The 15,908-nt window shown below is 43.7% G+C and overlaps 1 protein-coding gene across 1 annotated transcript; it reads left to right on the top strand.

Moving 5' to 3' along the window:
- The first annotated feature begins 121 nt into the window (after positions 1 to 121).
- On the top strand, positions 122 to 15,080 carry LOC139373633 (actin-binding protein WASF2-like). Its single transcript, XM_071114361.1, has 9 exons — positions 122 to 253; positions 4,966 to 5,129; positions 5,637 to 5,771; positions 6,190 to 6,343; positions 6,497 to 6,614; positions 12,599 to 12,720; positions 12,934 to 13,095; positions 13,315 to 13,802; positions 13,890 to 15,080. Exons 2-9 carry the CDS (start codon positions 4,997 to 4,999, stop codon positions 14,045 to 14,047), a joined length of 1,470 nt encoding a protein of 489 aa, XP_070970462.1. The 5' UTR covers positions 122 to 253; positions 4,966 to 4,996; the 3' UTR covers positions 14,048 to 15,080.
- Positions 15,081 to 15,908: the final 828 nt, after the last annotated feature.

The raw sequence follows: 15,908 nt of genomic DNA, 5'->3' as shown, positions 1-15,908 counted from the left end.
ACAGATGTTTACGACTAGACTGGGTGGAGTTACCTATTGTACGTCCACATTTCCATGTCCACGCCGCTGACACAGACGGACAGTGAGAGGAACCAATCAGCGCCTGGAATGTCGAAGCCTTGTCCAATCAGAAGTTGAACAAATCTGGGACTACTCTGTGTTATCCCAAGTCTCCCCACCCTGGTTACAGTAAACCGTCATTTTTGTTTCTACTGAAAGACTCAACCAAGCAACAAGACTGATTTGGCTGACGGTAAGAGATCAGTGTTTAATTTACGCCTTTTTCAGAAGTTACTAAATAAGAATAGGTTTTCCCGACGATTTTCGGACATAATGAGGGGCGTTTTCAACTTCACTTCCTGCTACATTGACAAGGCCGAGAGACGAAGTTTCATGTCACCTACCCTCGCCCTAATTATTGCAATGCCGTTTCTGAGCTTGAGACTTAAAAACAGCTCTCATTTAGACGAGTTTTATCCACTGGAACTTCATGATAAATAAATTATTTGTCAGGCACAGAGTTGGGATAGGCTTTCTTGTTTGTTGTGTCAGTGTAAAAGTGAAGTTGTTGTGACTCACCGGTGCATTCCACTGTGGCCGGGTAGTAGGGTGTTGGTAGTACAATGTTTCAATCTCCCTGCTACATAGTTTGGGCGATGGAACATCTGGGATCATCTGACTACTTTAACGTTGTTTGGTCAAAGGGCGTTTTTCGTGTTTACATCACATCCAACCCGTTTAAATTAACGATTAAATAGTAAACCAATGAGCTTGCCTGTCAAGTAAAATGCACTTGTAAAGCTAGTAACTTTACTCCGCTAGAAAGTTGGTTATTTTTTAAGCCAATAGAAGCGCTGCATAGTTTATAGACTCCGGAGACGGAGCAAAAAAATGCACTTTATTTTTAAAGCCGTGGATAATTCCATTAGGCTGTGGTTGTTATAAAGGGAGTTGGTGTTGACTAGAGCGATGTGGGGCTGCCCGGCGCATTACAGTATTCTGGTGCTAAAGTTGATGTAACATCTATAAATCCTTAGTCTTTCTCTGTGTACGTTGATCCTTGACCACCAGTCCACCATATTGTTTTCACTCCTCCCAGATGTGTACAGTGTACCCATTGAAGGGGCATGACCAGAATAGAACTAGGCTGTGGTTTTGGTTCTGCTTTAGTTAGCCCTATTGTGTGTCTGAATGTACATTTTTTTAAACAGTAACGGTAGATATAAATGGAGCGTACAAAGACACATGTCTTTTCTAGACGATACCTTTCTTCGCCGTAAATTAGGGGCCATTCACATTTGGCTCAGTGTAAACTTTCAATTCCAACGCTGTTTTAACGTTAAACGTCAATAATCAAACGGTTTTCGAAAGATATACTGACATGCCTCTTATCTTTGTCAGCAAAAAATAAGCTTGCAAATAAAAACGGTATCAGTTTTGCACAGATCAATATACTGTGTGCCTCCGGTTGACCAACTACACTTCCTCCCAGTTAGCTTACACACAGGTGTTCGGAGCACTCAAGATGGCTAATTAGCAAAAATGGCAGCCTGTCTTCCGTAAACACGCGCTGTAACATGGAGATATGGCCGTGTGGAACCATTAACCCTAATCCTATCTGGTAACATGGGATTTCTCCATTTTTATCCTCTCCGTTGTGGCATCATCACTTCCAACTGTAATTTTCTCACGACACTTTTGACGCAAATCAGCTAATAATTGTTCTTGCAACCACTAAGACAAAATATTTCAGGCTTACCAGCTTCGTATACTTCTCTACTACTCAAATCTGGAGTTTGGACAAAAAAATAATATTCGCATCAAGTTACAGCAGTTTAAGTAACCACATCAACATACATTTCTGTAACATTTTGGCAAACGTCTGTTTTCACCACTACCGCAACAATAGACAAAATGTTTGAGTTCATAGGATAATCATCTACTTCTGCTTTTCATAGCTGTGCGCGGAATTGAAATATTCCATACGGAATTTACTGCACAGCTGTTTTTGTAACTGCAATACCATGTGTTTTTCAAACGTTCCCAAACAATGTTTTTGACCACTTTCGGAGTGTTTTAAAGAAGAAGAAAAAAGTTATCCTACCTAAAATCTTCCCCTACTTCTTTGTTTAGGAGTCGGTTTTTAAATCGGGGCTACCAATCTGTAACTGGAGGCCTCCCCCTCTCTGTAAGTGAAATCATGCAGCTTTTGACACAAATCAGCTAGTAACTCCACTTTGCAACCACGTAGACAAAATATTTCAAGTTTACCAGCTTTGTCTACTTCTCTGCTACTCGAATCTGGCGTATGGACTAAACATAACATTCGGATCAATTTACAGCAGTTTAAGTAATGGCATCAACAACATTTTCTGTAACATTTTTGCAAACAACGTCAGTTTTGACCACTACCGCAATAAATTAGACAAAAATATATAGTATATGGGATATTCATCTAATTCTCTGCTATTCATAGCTGTGAGCAGATCCCCAACCACATAACTTCTGACCGCAATCAAACAAATTCTGACCACATGTAGTGTCCATAACCACACAACTCCTGACCTCAACCACACAATTACAAACCACAACAACACAACTTCTGACCACAACACTTCTGATCACACATTTAACTACTAACCATATCCAAACAGCCTTTGACCACAACTACTGAACCACATAACTAACTACTGACCACTACTACCACAACTTCTGACCAAAACTACTGACTACTGACTTTCGATGGGAATTAAAAATGACATTTCTACACTTCTTTCACTAACGCAAAAGTTTAAAGAGCTTTAGCTAGCACCACCAACTTTACTTGTAAAGTTACCATCTAGTTTTTATAATTAAAAAATGTATATGTTTCCAAAACAGTACCAGAGTCGGGGCTCTCAACAAAACTCACTCGGTCCGAAGATAGTGATACAGACTTCAATAGGCACTAAAGTAGTTAGAGTAGCATCTTTTGAGCTGTCCCAGACTAAAATAAATATTTTAAACATGTATTTTTCCATATACAGTACCAGTCTAAAGTTTGTACACACCTTCTCATTCAAGGGTTTTTCTTTATTTTTAATATTTTCTACATTGTAGAATAATAGTGAAAACATCAAAACTATGAATTAACACATATGGAATCACGTAGTAACCAAACAATTGTTAAACAAATCAAAATACAGTTCATATTTTAGAATCTTCGAAGTAGTCACCCTTTGCCTTGATGACAGCTTTGCACACTCTTGACATTCTCTCAACCAGCTTCACCTGGAATGCTTTTCCAACAGTCTTGAAGGAGTTCCCACATATGCTGAGCACATGTTGGCTGCTTTTCCTTCACTCTGCGGTCCAACTCATCTCAAATTGGTTGAGGTCGGGTGATTGTGGAGGCCAGGTCATCTGATGCAGCACTCCATCACTCTCCTTCTTGGTAAAATAGCCCTTCCACAGCCTGGAGGTGTGTTGGGTCATTGTCCTGTTGAAAAACAAATTATATTCCCACAAAGCGCAAATCAGATGGGATGGCGAATTGCTGCATAATGCTGTAGTAGCCATGCAGTTTAAGTGTGGCTTCAATTGTAAATAAATCACCAACAGTGCCACCAGCAAAGCACCATCACACCTCCTCCTCCATGCTTCACGGTGGGAACCACACATGTGGGGATTATCCATTCACATACTCTGCGTCTCACAAAGACACAGAGGTTGTGGAACCAAAAATCTCAAATTTGGACTCAACAGACCAAAGGACAGATTTCCATGGGTCTAATGTCCATTGTTCGTGTTTATCGGCCCAAGTAATTCGACCATGAAGGCCTGATTCTCGCAGTCTCCTCCGAACAGTTGATTTTGAGATGTGTCTGCATTTATTTGGGCTGCAATCTGAGGCTGGTAACTGTAATGAACTTATTGTCTGCAGCAGAGGTAACTCTGGGTATTCCTTTGCTGTGGCGGTCCTCATGAGAGCCAGTTTAGTCATAGCACTTGATGGTTTTTGTGACTGCACTTGAAGAAACTTTCAAAGTTCTTGACATTTTCCGGATTGACTGACCTAATGATGGACTGTCGTTTCTCTTTGCGTATTTGAGCTGTTCTTGCCATAGTATGGACTTGGTCTTTTACCAAATAGGGCTATCTTCTGTATACCACCCCTACCTTGGGGGGGTAGGTATATTGACCAAATACTTATTTTCCACCATAATTTGCAAATAAATTCATTAAAAATCCTACAATGTGATTTTCATTTCGTCTGTCATAGTTGAAGTGTACCTATGATGAAAATTACAGGACTCTATCATCTTTTTAAGTGGGAGAACTTGCACAATTGGTGGCTGACTAAATACTTTTTTGCTCCACTGTATAAGTTATACCAGAGAAGCTGTAGGAACAAAAACAATGTAAAGCATTTATTACAACATAACAAAGATTAAAAATTAATTTGTGAAATGGCTTTTTCTGACATGTTGTGGTTGCATGAGGCTTGGAGCTCACGGAATCAGGCTATTAAGCAAACACTCAAACAGGTAACAGAAGCAGGATCTGTCTTATTTCTGTAGATATATATGAATGATTTATAAAGTCAGGCACATTTACGTTAGACTATTGATTATAGGACTATTTAAGTTAGTTTCCTCTCTCTTCACTTTTAGACAATTAAGGGAAGGGCTGTTTTCTCATCTCCTCACTCCTCTGCTGCCTCTTCCACATTGTTCTCAACACCAATATGCTGGTTAACTTTGCTATTATGCACATAGCAACATGGTCTAGGAAAAGGCTCTAACCAATTCAACAGCGCACTGATGTTTCAGAACCACAGACAGGGACCGTGATCCAACGCAGAAGAAAGCGCATTTGTTATAAAATAATCTTTTTTTTGTGTGTGTTGCACCATTGTTCTTACATAATATAACCAAGTAGAGTGATGAACCTTTCTCACACGCTGCCCCCCCCCCCCCCCTCCAGGGAAGCCCCCCGCTACCCCTCCCGTCCCAGAATGCCATTGGTGACAAGGAACATCGAGCCTCGCTATGTGTGCCGCCAGACGATCCCCAACACCATCCGCAGCGAGCTGGAGTGTGTCACCAACATTAGCCTTGCCAACATCATACGCCAGCTAGGCAGCCTCAGTAAGTTACTAACTCTATGTGTTGAGTGAGTTTATACCTAGGGAAGTGCTACATGCAAAACAGTGCAGTGTATTGTAATATGAGATTGTGTGTGTGTAAATTGCAAGTATGTATCTTGTGATATGTAATCATGTGTATATACACTGAGTGTACAAAATATTAACACCTTCATAATATTGAGTTGCAGCTCCCCCTTTTGCCCTCAGAACAGCCTCACCTACTACCATACCCCGTTCAAAGGCACTTTAATGTTTTGTCTTGCCCATTCACCCTCTGAATGGCACACACACACAATCCATGTCTCAATTGTCTCGAGGCTTAAGAACCCTTCTTTAACCTGTCTCCTCCCCTTCATCTACACTGATTGAAGTGGATTTAACATCAATAAGGGATCATAGCTTTCACCTGGATTCACCTGGTCAATCTGTCATGGAAAGAGCAGGTGTTCATAATGTTTTGTACACTCAGTGAATTTAGGCCATAATATATATTTTTTTGTGTGTGTAGGTAAGTATGCAGAGGACGTGTTTGGAGAGCTGTTTGTGCAGGCGGGGGTGTTTGCTGTCCGGGTGAACACACTGGGAGAGAGAGTGGACCGTCTACAGGTCAAAGTCACCCAGCTCGACCCTAAAGAGGAGGAGGGTAAGAGACTGACTGACATTACATATGATGGGGTGATTTCCCGCATGCTGATTAAGCCTATTAGATTTAAAAGCAATTTAAATGGAGAATCTTCATTGAACATGATCTTTAGTTCATAACTAGGCTCAACCTGTGTCTGGGAAAACCGCTGTATGTTACAAGCAAACAGTGCCATGTATTTAGTATTCAAAGTGAGAATTCAGTGGACTTTAAGTATAATGTAATGCAACACATACTGGCACATACTGTATACCTTTGTCCCAAACAAACAGAATACTAACCCTAACTCTCTCTCTCTCTCTCTCTCTCTCCCTCTCTCCAACCTCCATCTCTCTCTCTCTCCACATCGCTCTATCTCTCTCTCTCCATATCTCTGTTTCTTTCTCACCATATCGATCTCTCTCCATCTCTCGCTCAGTCTCTCTGCAGGCCATCACCCAGAAGAAAGCGTTTCATAGTAATCTGACTCAGGACCAGCAGTTGTTCTGTAGACCCTCTCTACCGCTGCCTGTACAGGAGACCTATCTGATCTGCAACCCACCTCCACCACTCAACAACCTCAGCCAGTACAGGTACACACACACACACACACACACACACACACACACACACACACACACACACACACACACACACACACACACACACACACACACACACACACACACACACACACACATACACACACACACATTGATATTGTTTGTTGTTGTTGTCATGTCTAGGGATGATGGTAAGGATGCTCTGAAGTTCTACACAGATCCCTCCTACTTCTTTGATCTGTGGAAGGAGAAGATGCTGCAGGACACGAAGGACATCATGAAGGAGAGACGCAAACACAGGGTAAACACAGGGTAACGGGTAACACACACAAAGTAAAATGGCGCTGCAGAGGATAGCAGCCGTTTTACGGGCTCCTGACCAATTATTATATATATACATATATATATATATAAAAATTGTACATCATGTCTCCTCCATCATTTCATCAGAACGGGGATCACTAACCTTGATTTGGATGACAATTTCTACTTTAACGAATCGGCAGCTCTGGTCATTCTGCTTACTCCTGACCAGGCCTTAATCCCCGGGACTCGAAAGAGGAAGCGATGGTGCAAGAGAGGTAGAAGAGACTACGTTGATGAGACTACGATGGCGAGCAAATAAAACGCCTCTACCCTCCGTTCTATTGGCGAACGTACAGTCACATGATTAAAAAACTGGACGAGCTCCGTTGGAGAATATCCTATCAACGGGACCTGAGGAACTGTAATATTCTATGTTTCTCGGAGTCGTGGCTGAACAAGGACGCTGTTTTTTTCAATCCATTGTCTAGACCAGTAGCCTCGGTGAAGACGAAGAGGGGACCGGTGTGTCTCTTTACTAACAACATCTGGTGCGCAATCTTTAATGTTAAAGTAGTCTTGAGTTTTTATCGCCTGTGTTAGAATACCTGATGATAAACTGCAGACCATACTATTTACCAAGAGAGAGTTTTCATCTATATTTTTTGTAGCTGTATTTACCATCACAAACTGATGCGGTCACTAAGACCATACTCATCAAGCTGTACAGGGCCATAAGCAAACAAGAAAATGCACATCCATATTCAGCGCTTCTCGTGGCCGGTGATTTTAATGCAGGGAAACTGAAATCCGTTTTACCAAATTTTTACCAGCATGTCACCTGTGCAACTACAGGCAACAAAACTCTAGAACACCTTTACTCCACACACATAAACACATACGAGGCTCTCTCTCACCCTCCCTTTGGAAAATCTGACCATAACTCTATTCTCCTGATTCCTGCTTACAAGCAAAAACTCAAACAGGAAGTACCAGTGACACGCTCAATATCGAAATGGTCCGATGAAGCGGAAGCTAAGCTACAAGACTGTTTTGCTAGCACAGACTGGAATATGTTCTGTGATTCATCCGATGACATTGATGAGTTTACCACATCAATCACCAGCGTCATTAATGAAGTGCATCAACGTCGTCCCCACAGTGACCGTACGTACATATCCCAACAAAAAGCCATGGATTACAGGCAACATCTGTACTGAGCTAAAGGCTAGAGCTGCCACTTTCAAGGAGCGGAACACTAATCTGGAAGCTTCTAAGAAATTCCGCTAAGGATTTTAGGCAAAGCGTCAATACAGGACTAAGATCGAATCCTACTACGCCGGCTCTGACACTCGTTGGATGTGGCAGGGTTTACAAACTATCCTGGATTACAAAGGAAAACCCAGCTGCTCAGTGACGCAAGCCTACCAGACGAGTTCAATGCCTTCTATGCTCGCGTCTAGGCAAGCAATACTGAATCATGCAACCAGCTGTTCCGGACAACTGTGTGATCTCGTTTTCCGTAGCCGATGTGAATAACACCTTTAAACGGGTTAACATTCACAAGGTTGTAGGACCAGAGGGACTACCAGGACACATATTCGGAGCATGCGCTGACCAGCTGTTAAGTGTCTTCACTGACATTTTCAACCTCTCCCTGACTCAAGTAGACCCAAGAACACCAAAGTAGCCTGTCTATTGGCACATAGCACTCACATCTGTAACCATGAAACACTTTGAAAAGGTGGTTGTTGCTTACATCAACACCATCATCCTAGACATCCTGGACCCACTCAAATTCGCCCCAACATTACAATTACATTTTAGGTATTTAGCAGATGCTTTTGTCCAGAGCGTCTTGCTTAAGGGCACATTGGCTGATTTGTCACCTAATCAGCTTGGGGATTCGAACCTGCAACCTTTCGGTTATTTCACCTATTTGAGAATGCTGTTAATTGAATACAGCTCAGCGTTCAACACCGTAGTGCCCTCCAATCTCATCATTAAGCTCAGGATCCTGAGGCTGAACACCTGCAACTGAATCCTGGACTTCTTGACTGGCCGCCCCCAGGTGGTGAGAGTAGGAAACAGCACATCTGCCACGCTGTTGAACACGGGGGCCCCTCAGGGGTGCGTGCTTAAGGCTTCAGAATGCTTCATTTCAGGTGGCTTGAACACGTGTGCTTGCATACTCCCATAAAATACCTTCGCTTGAAAAACAAGAAAAAAACAGCAGTAGTACTGTTTGTCCGTTTTGAGACGCTGTATACACAAAATAGTCCAAATTAATCTTAGTCAATTTAAGAAATTTGTTATTAATTTTGACCGTTTTTGCCAAGGAGATCTTAGTCGTGGAATTTTACATCTAAGTAAGATGTTTTGGTGCAGTGTTTCTCAATGAAAAAATGTGCATGAAAACGAGTCATCTCTCGTTGATTAAGACTATATTGAAGAATCCCTACTGTTGACCAATCATCGACAAAGGAGCGTAGACTTTGGCTACCGACTTTGGCTTGCCCCAATAATTTTTTGGGGTGTGCCGGAACAGCCAAAATAAAAACCTAGCCGAAGACCAAAACAAACCAAAAACGGCACAAAATGTTGTTTGTCTCTTCAGAACTGTTTTGGCTGAGAAGCATGCAGACGCCTTGTGTCCCCTCCTGTACTCCCTGTTCACCCACGACTGCGCTGCCACGCACGACTCCAACACAATTACATTTGCTGACGACACGACTGGTAGGCCTGATCACCGACAATGATGAGACCACCTATAGAGAGGAGGTCAGTGATTTGGCAGTGTGGCGCAAGGACAACAACCTCTCTGTCAATGTCAGCAAGACAAAGGAGATGATCATGGACTACAGCAAAACTGAGGACTGAGCACGCCCCCATCCACATTAGTTGAGCGGGTCGAGAGATTCAAGTTCCTCTGTGTCCACATCACTATGGAATTAACATGGTCCACACACACCAACACAGTCGTGAAGAAGACACGGCAACGGTAAAGGTTTGGCATGGGCCCTCAGATCCTCAAAAAGGATGCTCCATTGAGAGCTGCTCCATTGAGAGCTGCTCCATTGAGAGCTTCTTGACTGGCTGCATCACAGCTTAGTTTGGCAACTGCTTGGCATCTGACAGCAAGGCGCTACAGAGGGTAGTGGACACGGCCCAGTACATCACTGGGGCCGTGCTCCCTGCCATCCAGGACCTCTATATCAGGCAGTGTGAAAGGAAGGCCCTAAAAATTGTCAAAGACTCCAGGCACCCAAGTCATAGACTGTTTCTCTGCTACCGCACGGTAAGCAGTAAGGATGCACCAAGTCTGGAACCAACAGAACCCTGAACAGCTTCTACCCCCCCAAGCCATAAGGCTGATAACCAAATAGCTACCCAGGCTAAATATTTATCTACATTGACTAACTCTTTTGACTCATCACATACCCCGCTGCTGTTGTTTATCTATTCTGTTGCCTAGTAACTTCACCCCTACCTACACTGAGTGTACAAAACATGTTATTTCCATGACAAAGACTGACTAGGTGAATCCAGGTGAAATGTATGATCCCTTATTGATGTCACCTGTTGAATCCACTTCAATCAGTGTAGATGAAGGGGAGGAGACTGGTTAAAGAAGTATTTTTAAGCCTTGAGACAATTGAGACATGGGTTGTGTTGGTGTGCCATTCAAAGGGTGAATGGGCAAGACAAAAGATTGAACTGCCTTTGAAAGGGGTTTGCTAGTAGGGGCCAGGCGCTCCGGTTTGAATGTGTCAAGAATTGCAATGCGGCTGGCTTTTTCATGCTCAACAGTTTCCTGTGCGTAGCAAGAATTGTCCACTATCCAAAGGACATCCAGCCAACTTGACACAACTGTGGGAAGCATTGGAGTCAACATGGGCCAGCATCCCTGTGGAATGCTTTCGACACCTTGTGGAGTCGTGCCTCAACAAATTGAGGCTGTACTGAGGGCAAAAGGGGGTGCAACTCAATATTATAAAGGATATGTACAGTATTCAGATCCCTTCCCTTTTTCCAAAATGTGTTATGTTACAGCCTTATTCTAAAATGGATTAAATTACCATTTTTCCCCATCAATCTACATCCAATACCCCATAATGACAAAGCGAAAACAGGTTTTTATACATTTTTGCACATTTATAAAAAATGAACATACCTTATTTACAGAAGTATTCAGACCCTTTGCTATGAGACTCGACATTTTAGTTCAGGTGCATCCTGTTTCCATTGATCATCCTTGACGTTTCTACAACTTGATTGGAGTCCACCTGTGGTAAATTCAAATGATTGGACATGATTTGGAAAGGCACACACCTGTCTATATAAGGTCCCACAGTTGGCAGTGCATGTCAGAGCAAAAACCAAGCCATGAGGTCGAAGGAATTCTCCGTAGAGCTCCGAGACAGGATTGTGTCGAGGCACAGATCTGGGGAAATGTACCAAAACATTTCTGCAGCATTGAAGGTCCCCAAGAACACAGTGGCCTCCATCATTCTTAAATCGAAGAAGTTTGGAATCACCAATACTCTTCCTAGGGCTGGCCGCCCGGCCAAACTGAGAAATTGGGGGTGAAGGGCCTTGTTCGGGGAGGTGACCAAGAACCCGAGGGTCACTCTGACAGAGTTCCTCTGTGGAGATGGGAGAACCTTCTAGAAGGACAACCATCTGTGCAGCACTCCACCAATCAGGCCTTTATGGTAGAGTGGCCAGATGGAAACCACTCCTCAGTAAATGCACATGACAGCCCACTTTGAGTTTGCCAAAAGGCACCTAAAGGACTCTCAGACCACGAGAAACAAGATTCTCTGGTCTGATGAAACCAAGATTTAACTCTGGCCTGAATGCCAAGCGTCTCATCTGAAGGCACTATCTCTACAGGGGAAGCATGGTGGTGACAGCATCATGCTGTGGTGAGTTTTTCAGCGGCAGGGACTGAGAGACTAGTCAGGCTTGAGGGAAACATGAATGGAGCAAAGTACAGAGAGATCCTTGATGGAATCCTGCTCCAGAGCGTTCAGGACATGAGACTGGGTTGAAGCTTCACCTTCCAACAGGACAATGACCCGAAGCACACAGCCAAGTCTCTGAACGTCCTTGAGTGGTCCAGCCAGAGCCCGGATTTGAACCCGATCGAACATCTCTGGAGAGACCTGAAAATAGCTGTGCAGCGACGCTCCCCATCCAACCTGACAGAGCTTGAGAGGATCTGCAGAGAAGAATGGGAGAAACCCCCCAAATACAGGTGTGCCAAGCTTGTGGCATCATACCCAAGAAGATTGGAGGCTGTAATTGCTGCCAAATGTGTATCAACAAAGTACTGAGCAAAGGGTCTGAATACTTAAGTAAATGTAATATTTCATATTTTTTCTTTATAAATTTGCAAACGTTTCTAAAAACATGTGTTTGCTTTGTCATCATGGCTATTGTGTGAAGGTTGATGAGGAAAACAATTTTTTTGATCCATTTCAGAATAAGGCTCTAACATAACAAAATGTGGAGAAAGGGAAGGGGTCTGAATACTTTCCGAATGCACTGTACAAATCTAACTCAATTTGCCCGTACCCCTGCACATCGGCTGGGTACTGGTACCCCGTGTATATAGCCAAGTTATTGTTACTCAGTGTATTTATTCCTTGTGTTATTATTTTTCTATTATGTTTCTATGTTTATCTCTGCATTGTGGGGAAGGGCCCGTAAGTAAGTATTTCACTGTTAGTCTACACCTGTTAGTTTACATGCTCACACACGTCCTTCAATGAGACAGTGGAGTTTGTTTTCGGCCTGTTGGGAAATGCATCCCATCTTCTGCTTAAACAAAACAAGGAAGTGCACTTATAGCGCTGTTAAATGCCTTTTCCTGTTTCTCTTCTCTTTCCCTCTGTCTTTCTCTCTCACTCCTCTCACTCTCTCCCTCCTTCCCTCTCTCTTTGTCACCCCCCTCACTTTGTCTCTCTGTCTGAGTAGAAGGAGAAGAAGGACAATCAGAATATGCGGACTCTGAATCCCAGGAAGATCAAAACCAGGAAGGATGAGTGGGAACGGCTAAAGATGGGAGAGGAGTTTGTGGTGCCCAAGAATGACATGGGGTGAGAGATGAGAGAGAATGAGAACAGGGCGAGAGATGAGGATAAAGAGGATGGGGCGAGAATGTATGAAGTGGAATGAGGAGAAAGAGAATATGCGGGGAGATTGTGAGTGTATCAGGGAGAGTGATGTCCTATAGAATGATTTTAAACTGTTTAATTGTGTTGTTATTGATGACAATATTCACTCTTTTTTTTTGTGCATCTTGTGTGTAGAGAATCTCTTGAGGGTCTGAATGGCAGTATTGGTTCAGGAGAAGGCTGTTACTCCCCTGATGGTTTGGACCAGAGTACTGGGTCGTACGCCTTCGATCCTGGCTCCCCCCTCCCTCCCCCCGCCCCGGACGACTTCCTGCCCCCTCCACCCCCAGACATGGCGTAAGTAATGGAGATGGAGTGGAGTAGTGTATGCACATTTAAATTGTGCATATACTGTAGTTTTTACACATATTTTATGCTAATTTAGCATTTTTGGCATTAGTGTTTACTCTCCAGTCAACACCCTTCATCTCAAGTGGACAAAATCGTTTGGAGACAGTTGTGTTTGGAGAATCCGTGTGCTGACCTTTAATTCTTCCCCTGCTCTCTCATTGGCAGGTATCATGACGGACAGTACGGAGCATCAACCCAAAAGCGCGCCAGCGTTCTTAGCCCCACACACCCCCCTCCAGCCCCTCCCATGCCCTCTACTGCTCCCATTGGCACACGGCCCAACCTAGCCCCTCCTCCTGCACCACCTCCTCCTCCCCCCTCCCCTGGCTTCGGAATCCCTCCCCCTCCCCCCTCTGGATTTGACTCTTCCCCTCCCACTCCTCCCTCTTCCTCCGCCTATCCCTCCCCCCCTGCCCCACCTCCTCCTTCCTATCAGGCCTCCATCTCTCCGCCTCCTCCCCCCTCTCTCCCCCAGGGTGGTGGCGCACCTCCTCCTCCTCCTCCCCCGCCTCCCCCAGGCCCCCCTCCTCCCACTTCTGGCCCTCCTCCCCCCTCCTTCTCCATTGGGGCTCCCCCTCCTCTTAAATCCACCCAAGCTCAGCCAGAAGCCCCCGCTGACGCTCACAGTGACCTCCTGTCGGCTATCCGGCAAGGTACGACACACATACACACAGACAGACCGATACGAACACACATAAACACACACCCTAATCCCCCATCTCTCCCTTTCTCTCTGGCAGGTTTTAACCTACGTAAGGTGGAGGAACAGAAAGAGCAGGAGAAAAAGGATAACTACGGCAACGATGTGGCGGCCATCTTGTCTCGCCGTATTGCTGTGGAGTGCAGCGACAGCGAGGACGACTCCTCAGAGTTGGGAGATGACGATTGGTCCGAATGAGACCTTCATCACCTCCACCCTCATGGTCTTCCTCGGTCCTCGTCAGAGAGAATGCATCATATCCTTATCCCATTACTTCTTTATAATCTATGATCTAAGGAGTAGAGGTCCAAAGATAAGTGTGTGTCTGTGTGTGTGTGTGTGTGTCACTACTACACTCTTCCTCAGTATTCCCCACTCCTGTCTAAGCCAATCACATTCCCTGTATGTTGTATGTAGAACTGAGAAGCCAATGATTTAATTATGAGAACAGTCCAAATATCAAAAAGCCAATTATTAATATAAGGGGCACAGGGCCAAAGGTAATGATAATTATACCCTCATAGGCTACACACAGACAAACATACAGTATACCGTACAGATATTGATTCTTACATGCATACACAGACAGTACAATTATGGTATGATTGATGAACTGTACTAATATTTTACTTTAAGATAATTATAAGATGTGTTAAATAATACCAAGAGCACAAAGAAAGGTTTTTATTGCTGTTTTCTCTTTCTTTTTTTACCTGTCTTTTTCTCTCTGTGGTTGGCATGGTTACCTGGGCGACAGAGTGTCTCATTCACAGATGGGGGGGGGTCTGAATCGTATCTAAAATGTCTGTAATGTTCTGAGTCAGCCCTAGCTGAAAACTGAAACCATGCTGCCCCCTATCAGTCAAAACATTATCTGACCAATCAGCGATCTCTCTCTTGCCCTAGTCCCACCCCTCCATAAGTGCCTTTGCTTTCATGTTTATGTGTGAGGAGGATAAAGTTAACCTTAGACACTGATCTAAGGTCAGTTTTCTGTTTCTTTCCCATCATAACCATAGGATTGGAGGAAAGGTACCTGATCCTAGATCTGTGCCTAAGAGACAACTTGATCCTCTTCTGTTTAAGTGCCTTCTGTTTGTTTTAAAGCCAAAGTGTAATGCCACAATCAGACCTGAGCATGTTAATATCCAACCACCTGTTTCTGCTTGTCCTGTCTTTCTCAACTTTATCAGTGACAATTATTACAATAATAAAGATACAATGAACTATACTGCTGTTTCAAGTGCATTTGTGTGCTGTGTAAATTATGTATATGGATGAGTTCCAGACCGACTAGCTATGGTGCCTGCACAGTTGCCCCTCCCTCCCTCGCATGCTGCCTGCGCATCCTGGCACAGCTTAAGAGATCCCTGTTTTTCTACAGTCAAAAGACTACAATATCCACCATGCTGTTGAAAACCAACGCATACATTATTGCAGTTGTTTAACATGGTGGTAAACCTATTCCTATAGTCTCAAAAATGACTAAATATTTTGTTTCATGTAATGATGTTTATTTTTGTTTTATACAACGGGTTTGTCTAATCCTGAATGCTGATTAGTTAAAAGCTCATTCCAGCAAGTATTTATTCCACAAGTTACCACAGGCTAAACGTATGAAGTTAAAGGGAAATGGAAACACTAGGATTTAGAATGCCAGCGAACTGTTACTGTAAATCGCTGTATTGGCATTGTTGCGTCACTGGCAGGAGAGACAATTTTGGAACTCCCAAAAATGGCTGAAATTACCGAGTAGCTCCGAGACTGCGAATTAGTTTATTACAGATGATGAAATAATGTTAGTTAGGGAGACGATACACCTACTGAACTGTTCATGTTTGAGCCGATTGTTGCCTCAGATCAAAGAGTTTGTTCTCGTAGCAGTAACAACACAGGCATGCCGCCTGAAACACCTCAGCTAGAGGGTCGACGTAGCCAAACACAAACTGGTGTGAGTGTGGATTCTGCCAGATAATGGCAAGAGAGTATGATTATATTTGTATTTATTATGCTGCTAAGGCAGCAGCTACTCTTCCTGGTGTCCAGGAAAATTAAGTCA

The sequence above is a fragment of the Oncorhynchus clarkii genome, chromosome 18 (genome assembly GCF_045791955.1).
Source record: "Oncorhynchus clarkii lewisi isolate Uvic-CL-2024 chromosome 18, UVic_Ocla_1.0, whole genome shotgun sequence".
NCBI classification, from domain to species: domain Eukaryota; kingdom Metazoa; phylum Chordata; class Actinopteri; order Salmoniformes; family Salmonidae; genus Oncorhynchus; species Oncorhynchus clarkii.
The sequence above is the reverse complement of the archived record's forward strand: the minus strand, read 5'-3'. Positions and strand labels throughout refer to the sequence as shown.